The sequence below is a fragment of the Acomys russatus genome, chromosome 12 (genome assembly GCF_903995435.1).
Source record: "Acomys russatus chromosome 12, mAcoRus1.1, whole genome shotgun sequence".
Lineage (NCBI taxonomy): Eukaryota > Metazoa > Chordata > Mammalia > Rodentia > Muridae > Acomys > Acomys russatus.
Window position 1 is genome coordinate 3,456,160 of NC_067148.1, and position 12,257 is coordinate 3,468,416.

The 12,257-nt window shown below is 32.5% G+C and overlaps 1 protein-coding gene across 4 annotated transcripts in view; it reads left to right on the plus strand.

Annotated features, from left to right (window-relative positions):
• The window catches only part of Gls (glutaminase), a 68,978-nt gene that overhangs the window by 22,460 nt on the left and 34,261 nt on the right, over positions 1-12,257 (plus strand). For 3 of the 4 annotated variants that reach the window (XM_051153798.1, XM_051153799.1, XM_051153800.1), the window contains exons 7-9: positions 3,910-3,968; positions 11,426-11,458; positions 11,544-11,602. In XM_051153798.1, coding sequence (XP_051009755.1) covers positions 3,910-3,968; positions 11,426-11,458; positions 11,544-11,602 — 151 coding nt within the window. Of the gene's footprint in view, positions 1-3,909; positions 3,969-6,712; positions 6,874-10,114; positions 10,165-11,425; positions 11,459-11,543; positions 11,603-12,257 lie in introns of those variants that run through there. The other variant, XM_051153801.1, reaches the window with a different exon arrangement.

The window sequence follows — 12,257 nt, forward strand, 5'->3', positions numbered from 1 at the left end:
TGTACATATGAAGGTCAGAGGACAGATGCCAATGATTAGACTCGGCCTCGGGCTTGCACAGCAAGCGCTTAACCCTTAAGCCATATCATGCTGCCCCATCCTTATCTACCCTATAGGGATTAGATTAATAATACTTACATAGCCTTCTTGTCGAGTGATCAACTCAAGAGGCTACAAGGGATTTGGTTCTTGGAGTAACTTATTTAGTTAATATGAAAGAGGTACAAAGTGCATCTCACACAATACAAGACAAAGTTACGCTTTTCAAAATCATGTTACTTCTGATTCAGTTTTAGAAGAAAAATTCAGGCTTCGCATATTGCTAATGATCAGCAAAGCTAAAATACGCTGTATGTATACAGGATTCGAGAAACAAGAGTTGGGTTAGTTTATATAAGATGACAGAGCTGAGTTATTGAGAAAGAATGGATTTGGGGGATTGGAGAAAATATAGATGAGCACCATACAACTGAGCTATCTGTAGAATATACTGACAACATCAATGGGACATGGGATAATCAGTACCATATGGCACTACAAATTCTAGTATAATACCTAAAATACAAAGATCCAGATTAAACTCGGTACCTTTCAAAAATGCTTTTTAGTTCTTTAACATATGCATTAGCAAATTTTAACATACGCTCAGTTATGAACCACCTTTTTAGGAAGTACTTGTTCAGAACAGTTTGAGAAAGTAAAAAGATAGGAAAGAATTCTATGCATAATTTATTGCAAAGTGCAGATAGTGGCTAAAATGAAAAACGTGTCAACAAATGGCAAATGTTTAAATACTTTTAAGTGTTAGCATGGTTATTTATGCTGCCAATATATGCTCAAGAATTTAAAATTGTTTCCTTTATTTCTGCCGTATTCATCTTACAACAATAAAAAACAGCAGGTTTCATGTTCCTAGCCTGACTGAGACCGCTTTTACGCTGCAGTAGTGCTGCCGCTTTTCTTCACCAGTTTCTGGTGTAGACCCTGAAGTATTGTGCTTTCTTGATTTTTCTCTTCTCACACACACACACACACACACACACACACACACACACACACACACACATTTTAGCGTTCTTCTGAGAAAGCAAGTGATATCATATATATTCTCAGAGAAAGCATATTCCTCTTCAGCATTATTTGGAGAAAGTAAAATCTTAATTACATTACAGTGTTCAGATATTTAACAACAGGCGTTTAGCATTTAGAACTAGTCTTTATGGTAAGTAACTAAAATGTAGTTTTCCTGTTTTTAATTAAAAATTGTAGTCATTAATGGATTATACAATGTCTTCACCACAGAAGGATGAATCAAACTGTCTTGAATTGTCTCACAGACTTTATTTGTAGCATGAACACAAACTTGTTTCTTTAGCAACTTTGAAGCTTATTGTTATAATACATTGTTATTAACTGTTGTCATATTATTTATCCAGGTCGGTAATTTGGGCTTGTTCTCGCCTAATTAAAATTTCTTCATTAATCATATTTCTTTCTTTCTCTCCCACCCCTAACTCCTGATTTTTTGTTTATATGAATTCTACACTTTTAGATCCTACCTAAAGAAGATCATATTATTCTTTGGGTTTATCTATGTTATTATAAATGATGCTTTCTTACTAATATTCCTTTATTGTATATACTATATCTTTTAATTCATACCATTCACTGGTAGATACATACCAGGCTCATGTCTTAGCTCTGCTGTGTAAATGATAAACACAGAAGAATTACACCTTCAGTATAAAGTTATTGTTTCCTTTGAAACTTGGTCAGAATGGATTGCTAGATCAAAAATGTACAATTTTAAAGGATCATTTTTGAATTGTTGATTCTACATTGAAGGAAATGGACCATAATGTACACAGTTATCCTCTAGATCTTTTTTAAATGAAAAATATCTAAAACCACATGCTTTCTCTTATAGAGAATCTTGTTTTGAAATACGTATAAGACATCAGTAAAAGGGCTACTGTGGGGTGGGGAGGGGAGAGCAAGCGAGAGTGGCACATGTGAGCAGAGTATAACACGTATGTGAGGACACCACAATGAAATCCATTACTTTGCTGATTTAAAGTTTTTCAGATGATAAAAGGAAGAAGCTGAAATTTTTTATCTTTAATGATACAAGTCATAAATAGCACAGTTTATTCTTTTGAAAGTATATAGTTTAAAACTGGGCTGGAGATGTGTGTACCTGTGGTCTCCTCAGTTGTACAAAACAGAATCATGAATTTGAGAACAGCCTGAGTTACTTACACTGCTTCAAAACAAAAATAGTAACAAAAGTATATAATGTAGTAGCTTTTACTGTACTCATGGGGTGTCAAAATTATCACTCATTCAAATTTGGAATACAGTGACAACCTGCAAAACAAATTCTATATTCATCAGTGATTATTCCCTTGTTCTTTTAACCTTGGAATTTAACAATCTACTTTCTGTCTATAGCTTATTTGAAGAACTTCAGATAAATGGAATGACATAGTATTTGTTCTTTTATGACTAATTTTACTTAGCTTAATATGTTTAAGGTTCATGCATGTTGCCATTTTATTCCTTTTAGTAATATTCCATCATGAACAATACCAGTTTGTTTATCTACCTTATGGCTGATGAGACATTAGACCTATTTCTCACAGTTACATAGCTGAGAGGAATGGCTGGCTTCTTTCATGACTCTTGTTGATACTTTGAGGAACTGTTTGATTACTTTTTCAGAGCTCACAGATTGAGCTAGAGGCATGTCTTGTGGATATACCTTGCTAAAATTCATGGAGACTAATAATGTAGTACAGGTTATAGTGTATATGCTGGGACTGTCAGGTTCGATAACCTTACCCAGAAGGATGTCATTACCACAAGTAGAAGTTGGTTAGTTTGTTTAGAGGCAGGAGCTCCTGTTGACAGGCTGCCTTTGAGCTCCCTGATCCGCAGTGCTGGGATTAGAGAAATGCACCACCATACCTTGCTGGAAATGTTTTGAAGTAGATATTTTTACGCACCCAAGAGTTTTCTGTTAGTAATTTTCCATTTAGTAAATAGTAATGTAATAACTTTAGCTTTTAAAATTCCATTTAAGAGTTAAAAGAAGGTAGGATTATGGGTAAACATAAAAGTTTAAGTAGCTTCTCCAGCGCACCCCCACCCCATTTTATTGAAGGGGGACACGCTGGAGGGATGACCCAGTGGTTATGAGCACATGCTGCCCTTACAGAGGAGCCAGGTTCATTTTCTAGCACTAGCTCACAACTGTCTGTAACTCCAGTTCCTTTTCTGGCCTCTTCTGGCACTAGTCCACATATATACATAAAGGCAAGCATACATACACATAAAATTTCTTTTAATCTTTAAAAAAATTATAAGAAATATATCTTTTAGTGTCAAAAAGTGTTGAAATTATAGAGAATGCAATTTAAACCTCCTGTAATTTCACTGTTTTAGGGATATCTAATGTTTATATTTTGTTCTTCAGTGTCTATACACACATTTATACACATAGTTGCATAAGTTCAGGACCATTTTAATAAGTAAAAATGTATCACACCAGATGGGCTTTTCAAAGGTGTTAGCCACTTATAAGCATTTTTGACCTTTAATCATAGCAACTCTGAGATGTAGCCAGTCATTATAACTCTGAGATAGAGATTTGGTCCCTGTTTAAATATGGAAAGATTAAGAGTGAAATGGCAGGGTTATAGAATTTGGATGTGCTTTTAACATTACTTTTTACAGAATGTTATGTGGATTCTTGTTTTACTATATGATTATCAGAGTAGAATCCTAGGTATCAACAACTGATTTGATATGTACCTTACTCCAGAAAAATTCTTCTTGATGAAAAGTATATATACATCCAAGGAAATGGTACCAAGTATTTGAAACAATGTTGTCACTTACATTTTACAGATAAACCACATAATCCTATGGTAAATGCTGGAGCAATTGTTGTGACTTCATTAATAAAGGTAAAATGTTGACATTTCCTTTTAACCTAGTAACATTTTTAATTACTAAGGAATAAACGTGTATTTTGGGTTGTTTATGTAGGACTATGATAAGTTTTCTCTTGGAATTAAGAAAATAGTCTTAAAAAAAAAAAGAAGAGAAAAAAGTCTTGTTATATTGGGTTAGGGTTTTTATTTATACCCCGAGCATCCATGATGTCATTTCAAGGACAAAATGAAAAACATATGACTCACCATGAATGTCATTAGCTAACTTCTAGATGTAAAGCTTTGGCACAGATGTAACTACTTTACAGATCAGTAGGAGTTGAGGTGTTTCTTTTCAGTGTTTTAAATTTTTTTTTTTAAAGTATAGGAGCAAATGTTCTAATTTAAGTTTAAGATAAAATATTGATTACAATTAAAAACAACAGATTGTTTTTAACCTCATAAACTGGGATCACAATTCTCATTTAAATTTGTTTCATTTGTTTTACTTATATCATGCCATAAGTAAAAGAAGTAAGGCTTCTTCCAATTATTATATTACTTAAGTTTTGATGTTTGTATTGTATGTTGACTTATTGTGTTGGTGTCTGTAGTGCCTTAATAATTGGAAGCTAAAGTTTTGAAATAAGTATTTCAAAATGGTTCTATTGTGTGATAGGCTTATATTTATCACACAATTTCAGTTGTTTCCCCATTTTTTCATTTTAAATTTCTAGTTGTGTTACTTATTAAAATAAATTTTGTGTTTGGGACAACGTATGTTCCTCAGGAAATTTGTGCCTGTGTATTCCAAGTTAGGGTACAACCTAACTCATGGATTTGTATGTGCATTCCTGTAGGTGAGGCACTCAGAATGGTGAAGGGTACATTACAGGCTTAACCCAGTTACAAAAACTCTTCTGATTCCTATGCTGGAAGTCCTGTGTTAACTGTCAGTGAGTTTTAAAGCAGAAAACTATCATCTTAAGAATATATGTTTATTTTAGGGCAATGTTTTATAAGCATTGGCCCACTTAATTTTTTTAACTCTAGTAAAGTAGGTTTTATAGCCAAACATCTTTTAATGTAACTAGTTTTAGTTAATTTTTATAATATCTAGTTATCCTGAGATTAAAATTTATTGTAGACAGTAACAATGCAGTCATATACAAGACACATCTCTGCCTTTAGGTGTCCTAAGTATGAAATGTATATAGATAAATGGACCTTTGTCATTGAATTCACGAATTGTCATGATGAAAGAAAATCTCATTAATATTTCAGAGTGGAGCAAGTAAATTAGGACTAAGGAAAGGTAATCTACAATCTCTTTAATGCTTAGGTTTCAAAACACTAGAATGGCTCTAAACCGTTTTTGGGTCTTCACAAAATGCCCAGATTCCATGATTTTACATCTATTTTAGTGGGCTCAGTAACCCTCTTGAAGATGATTCATGGATTCCAGCTTAAAAACTACTACAGTGGAGGGGCTGTCCGAAGTTCAAGGTTCCTCAGGTACATCGTGACTTAGAGTAGACTGGGAGACTTGCCGAGAGACCTTGCTACAGGAAGTAAGATCCTGTCACAATGGGGGGTGATCACATTGGAGAAGATTAGTGTGGCACACCAGTAGGGTTCTCTTTAGAGGGCACATGGAAATGATTTACAGAACACCTGCTTAACTGCATGTAGTTTAAATCCTTTTGTTTAATGATTCATGGGCTCAGTCAAGTACACTGACATGCTGCATGTGGGAATTGCATGTCTGGTCATTCCACACCATTTCATTAGTTTCACTTATCATGGTCAGTCATATGTCATAAACCACATTGACCCACATTAGTATAATTAGGAACAGTAAAGAAACTGACAGACAACAGAAATGCAGTTCAGTGTCCCACAGTACAAAAGTCATCTTGCATTTGTGAATTTAATCAGTTTTAAATTTGTAAAAGATTTAAGTTTGCCAGCAAAGTTGGAAATTCATATTTAAGATCATTGTTTTTGAGTCTCTGCTTTCAGACTGTTTCACAAGTAATTTTTCTAACTGAAAATAATGCAAATCTTAAAAAGTAGAATACTGATAGGGCTGTAAAATTGTCCTGATACAGAAGATATTCCTTAGGTTCCTTTAAAGAGTTATTTTGGATTCATTAAATATCTGTATGCAGCCTCTATCTGTATGATCATACATTTATAAATTGGTAGCGGTTTGTAGAGAGGTAATAAAACATAGCCAAAGAGCCCAGTTGTTTCGCTTCTGGATGGGTTGTATCAGCAGTAGAATCTGCTTTTACTGTCATTTACTAGAGTTTACTGTGCTATATTTAACATAGGTGATTGCTATTTCATTTAATGACATCTTTGACTTTAGCAGAAATGCTCTGTTATTTTAACTTGTACAAAAGATAGTGATTTGTTGGCCTAAAAGCTGCATCTGTCTTTTAAATGGATACATGTGGTCATTACTTGGAGGCTAGTTGGTGCTTGCTGTCTGGAAGCAAACTGGCTCCAGGGAACTTAAATGTAAGTGCCTAAAGCACAGTCTGTTTACCATGGCTGCTAGATGTAGCCATGTGTTTATCTCTTTTTAAGACTGTTTAGTTGTGTTGTTTTTTTTTTTTTTTTTTTTTTTCCATTCAAAGTTTGGGCCTTTGTTATGGTGCCATTGCAACAAATCTCATGTTACACCCCTCCAAAAAAAGTAGAGTCTTTAGTAAGACTCTTTATTTCATAATTTTGTAGTATTGATATTTTTTCCTTGTAGGATTGGTGGTGATCCTCAGGAAATGGGGGAAGAGGCAGAGCAAGTGTTCAAAAGGATTAGCAGATTGTGGAAAAAGGAGGATTTGGACAGAAGGAACCTGTTGCATTAATTCTTAACCACTAAGCTTATAGGAAAACTCCAATATTTAAAATTTTAAACAAAGCTATATAGGTAAATACCTTTTTAAAAACAAATGTAATTTTACACTTAAAATGCACATAATTACAAAGACATAAGGTTACTATTCTTACTCGCTCTTTTCCTCTGGCAGCTGCTAACTTCAAGGGAATACTTTTGTTGCATCCTTTCTGTTTTATTTCATGATGATAATGTGTGATTGTTTGGTTTAAAGCAAAGAGTAAAAATAAGAGGCGTGTTTAGGTTAAAAAGCATATTTCATGTTTTTGTTTTTCAGTGGTTAAAAACTTAACCCAGTTTTGGCTTAAAAGTTAAAGTCTGATGGCTAGGGTATTGGACTGGGAAACTGAGAGCAACGATTACAAAATGATTGTCAGTGTTGTATTTTTAATTTTAGAAGTATAGTATGCTACATGATTATATTTATGTCTATTCTAGTATTTGTTTCTAAGTTTTACTACTTAAAGTTTGGTTGTGTGGGGTTTTTTTTCTCCTGTTTTACAAAGCAGTCATTTTTAATTAAAACTTAAAGATTTTAAATTGTTGATTCATAAAAACTCAAGGCAAATTGAATTGATCTATACTGCTATTCTCTGTTTGTCATATTAGCCATAATCTGCTAGATTTCTTAGTAAAACCCACTTTCTAAGACGATCTGTCACTTTTAGTGCATGACGCTCTTGGCTTGGCACATTGAGAGCACAGGAGCTTAGTGCTGTAAATGCAGCACTGGAAATTAGTAAATTTACTAAAATTATAAATTTGAGACACATTTGAGGGTTCTTTTTTCTTTGTTTAATTGAAAGGTAGATTTTTTTTTCCAACTAAGTTAATTTTTCAGTTCTTTTAGAAATAATCTATACAAATACTAGATCTAGCAGGGCACAGTGCCTCATGTCTTTATCCCTGTGTTCTGAACCAGAAGCAGGTGGATCTGTGAGTGTGATGTCAGTCATGTGTACATCATGAGTGCTAGGCCAGCCAGCCCTAATAGGAGGACCTGACTCCAAAAGCCTGAAAACCCCGATCTAGAACAATGTTATTTTTTGCTTATAATACTAATTTGTAGTTTATTAATGTTTAGTTTCAGAAGATTTTTTTGTGTGTGTGGCAAGATTAAACCAAGACTATTTTGTAAAATTATTTTCTATCACCTCTCTTTGCCTCTTCTGTAATTGCTAATATTTAATTAACTTGCATGTCCACTCCTTATGACTATAGTACGTTTCATAATAACTGATTAACATATTGGCTGTTTAATGAAACATTTTTTTAGTGTTGCCAAGTATATTTATTACACGTGTGAGTTCATGAATATGTTGTAAAATCAGATATAAAAATACTCTGGCATAGTTAAAATAATTCTTTCAATTTATTTTTTCTTACGTTGGTTTCAAATAATAGGGCCTTGTGGGTGCTAGGCAGCTTTGTACTTTGAACCACTTCCCTGGCACTTAAATGAATTGTTTCAATGAGTTAAAGCTGTATCACCTTTGTTAAATTTTCACTTACTCTTTTCTTCAAGAAATGTAAACTCTATAGTTAATTAGGCATGTTTATAGAAGATAAATTCATATAAACGGACCACATGGTTTGTTTTTGAAAATCATTTAGTAAGTGCATTAGAATTTTAAAACATTTTTCCCAGTTTAATTTTTAAAAATTCTTTGAATTTTATTTACTACAAATTCTGTGACCTTTTTCAGAATTAAAATAACACAGTATTATAACAGTGTTTGTACTGTGATCTTCATGCTGGAGTAAACATACCTGGTACATGAAGGATTAAGGGGCAGGAGCATTGGTAGTTTAAGACCATTACTTTCCATGTGTATTTTCTATATGCCTTTCTTAAAATAATTTGTTTTTGAGTTTGGGTAGTTCCTATTTTCCGGGAAAAAAGACCATCTTGTGTTCAAATATTATTATAGTTCACTGCTTTAGAGTAAAAGTACTGAAGTGAAAGGTTATTGAGCCTGTGAATCAGTTGACGTCTACTTCTAAATTGTTATTACAATAACAGTATGCTAGGCTGTTTCCCTTTCTGTAGTTCAACAAAATTGAAATGAGACTTAAGCAGGTTCAGCTTAGGTGTGATACTGATTCCTGTATGACACAGTCCAGGTATGTAGACCTGAGGAGTACTGCTGTAACAGAACCTGGTTCTGTCTCAGCATGCTCATTGACTATGGACAATATTTCTTAATGTAGAAACCATAGGGTGAGAATTTTCACCATGTTCTGTCAGAAGAAAATACCAATTGGCACATGAACTTTAAAACTCAGTTATGATTTTGAAGACCAAAGAAAATGCTCTAAAAGATAATCATACAAATTAGTATGCAAGGTGATTAGCAAATCAACATTTTCAAACATTTCACTATGTAATATTCAATCATGAACAAAGTATAACCAGCCCCATTTATTCATTCCCTGCCTCAATTATTGTAATAATATCTCTCCTTTTACCCCTCTCAACTTACTATGCCATAGCAAATTGGTTTGTTTTTTTTTTTTTTCTTCTTCAGTTTTTCTTTAACTTGGCAGAGCTCATATACTCTGTTTTATATGTGTATATTTGTTTTTCTCTTAAGAGCTTTGCACAAAAGCTTTTTACTGTAACATTTCAAAATTAAAATATTTAAGTTAGGTCCTATTTATCCAATTTGTTACATGAAATCTGTCCAAGAGATATGGGGCAACTAAATTGTAAAGATTTAGGTTAAACACTATTTTCAGGGTTGATAATAAAAGCAAAAATTAGTCAAGTGCTAAAACATTTAAATGCAAAAGAGAAACTCTTTAGTTTACATGGTCATTCAATTTTTATTTTTCCTCACTTGCATAAATCTGCTGAGGGCATTTCAGGTGCCTATTAAAAACATTATTTAATAGTAGATATTGAATGCAATAAATATTATAATAAAGATAAATTGGTTTTTTTAACAATTTAAGCAAAATTTAATTTTGTAAGCCATAAAAAGAATTGAAGTATTGTTTTTTGTTTTTGCTTTTTTTTTTTTTTTTAATGTTAAACTTGATAATTCAACAATGAAAACTTGTATTAATTTTACAGGTTACAGCTTATGTCAGAGAATGAAAGCCCAATATTACTTGATTATTTTATATTGATAAGTTGTGTAACCAGTGATTATCCATGTGACATCACAGTATAAATGCTGACATCCTTTTCCAAAAGTTGTGCCTTTTTTTTTTTTTTTTTTTTAAGGTTAAAAAGGTTTTTGTGGCTTAAATGTTGTTACATATTTTACAGCATTAGGATCTATGGAATATTTTGACAACTGCAACAGTTCAATGAAGTTGGTAATTTCTTCTTTTAATTATTTTTCATTGAACAGCTTTGGAGTTACATGTCTACATTTTAAATTCTGGTATAATATAAGAAAGTTTTAAAATGTCAGAATGCTTTAGAAAAAATATACACATGGGGTTACAGTCTAGCTGTCAGTAAGTTTTTCCTACATTAAGTTTTGTTAATGTCTAATTTTGATGACATACTCTGGTGTTCCTTCTCGTTGCTGGTCATGTACCTGTGGTTGTACTTTCTTAAATAACTTGATTTGTAGGGTTTTATATATTATCAGTCATAACTTATCCTTCTCATAGGGAGAATGGACCTGGCTTTATTCAGTAGATGACACTCTGGAACCAACTCCCTGTGACAACATTCCAAATTATAATGCTTTGGAGCTTTGAGGGTAGATTCTTAGCAAGTTGCTTTTTTAAAATTGGTTGGCAAATTATTTTATTTGAATCCTGTTTTAGAAATTAGAGATGTATTGTTTCTATTGGGTGCATATCACCAATTAATACGTTTGATTTCAGATCTACAGCTTACTGCTTTGTAAACTTCGTCGAGGTAAAATGAAACCATTTGGCTACTTGAACTGATCTACATTACACAGGCGTTTTTCTAGTGACATTTGCGGTAGATATGTCAGAACTAGAAGTAATGAAACAATACATCTTCCACATTCTGAATTGGCATAATATTAAATATAATTAAAGATAACTTTGTTGAACTATGAAATAAAAATTTTTTAGCTCAAACACTGTTAAAGTGAATTAGTGAGGATAGAACGTTGTCCATGCTAGTATAATATAGCCAGCACTTGTATATGTTAGAATTAGAAAAGATCAGTTTTCTAACTCAATACTGGTTAAAGTGTTTGCTTTTTAAAAATACGTTGTTCTTAATTTAAAAAATCATGCTTTACATATTTTAATTATGTTTTAAGGGCATACTTTTAGCATTTTAGCAAATCATGTGCTGTTTTGACAGATAAGGGATTCCAGGATAACTTGTATTCTGTAATTCTGGGATTAGTAAATATATTCTTAAAATAAAAATTCCCTTTGTAATTTTTTTTTATTTTCTTTCAACATATGGATGTTGAGATGTATAAAAGTTTAAATACTAAGTTACTTTAGAAGGATTTCCTAGTAAAAGTACTGTGCAGTGCATTGATTACAATGGTAGTGGTTTGCAGTTTATATTGTGTTAGCTTCGTCCTTAATGTCAGTAGTGTCTGTATTAACATGCCTGCCTTTCATTTCTTTTCAGCAAGGAGTAAATAATGCTGAGAAATTTGACTATGTAAGTATAATGCCGAATCATGTTTGTGTTTACATTCCTCAGGTATTTAGTTTTGGTTACTAATACTCCCAATTCTGGTTTGTAGGTGATGCAGTTTTTGAATAAGATGGCTGGTAATGAGTATGTTGGATTCAGTAATGCAACGTGAGTCTAATTTTTAATGAATTTTTACAGTGGGTCAGACTTTAAATTCACCTGACAATTAAGACTAAAATTTTATTGTCAATACTGTTTTACTTCTTATATACACACATTGAGATGGAGAGAGACACACATACACGCATGTATGTATGTACATATGCATGTATATGCACAGTCTACTTATGGTCAGTGAATAGGTAGTTACTTAGAATTTGGTCATTAGAGATAAATCTAAATTGCCTGAAAGAAACATTTAAAAGTGCCTTTCCAAATTTTTAATAAATATCATAATCGTAGAGTCAGAAGGTACCTCAAGTTTATCTCAAAATACCTGGGCTTGCTAATTTCTTTTTGGCTATTATACCTGCCTAACCTTATTTCTCTATGCCTGGCTAATGATTTTTTAATAATTTTTCACACATTTATATTATTACACATATATAAAATTAACTACATACAGCACGAAAAACCACGGAACAATCAGGAATTATATAAATGTTACATTCATAGTGTTTTGGCTATTTGTATTTAGCAACTTGAAGAAAACATTTTCCTATCTTGGTGTGTCTAAAATTCTGAATGTAAATAAATATCTATCATATTTCATCTCTATCAACTTAAAACTTCCATCTAGACCTAAAAACATCTTAGTCCCTAA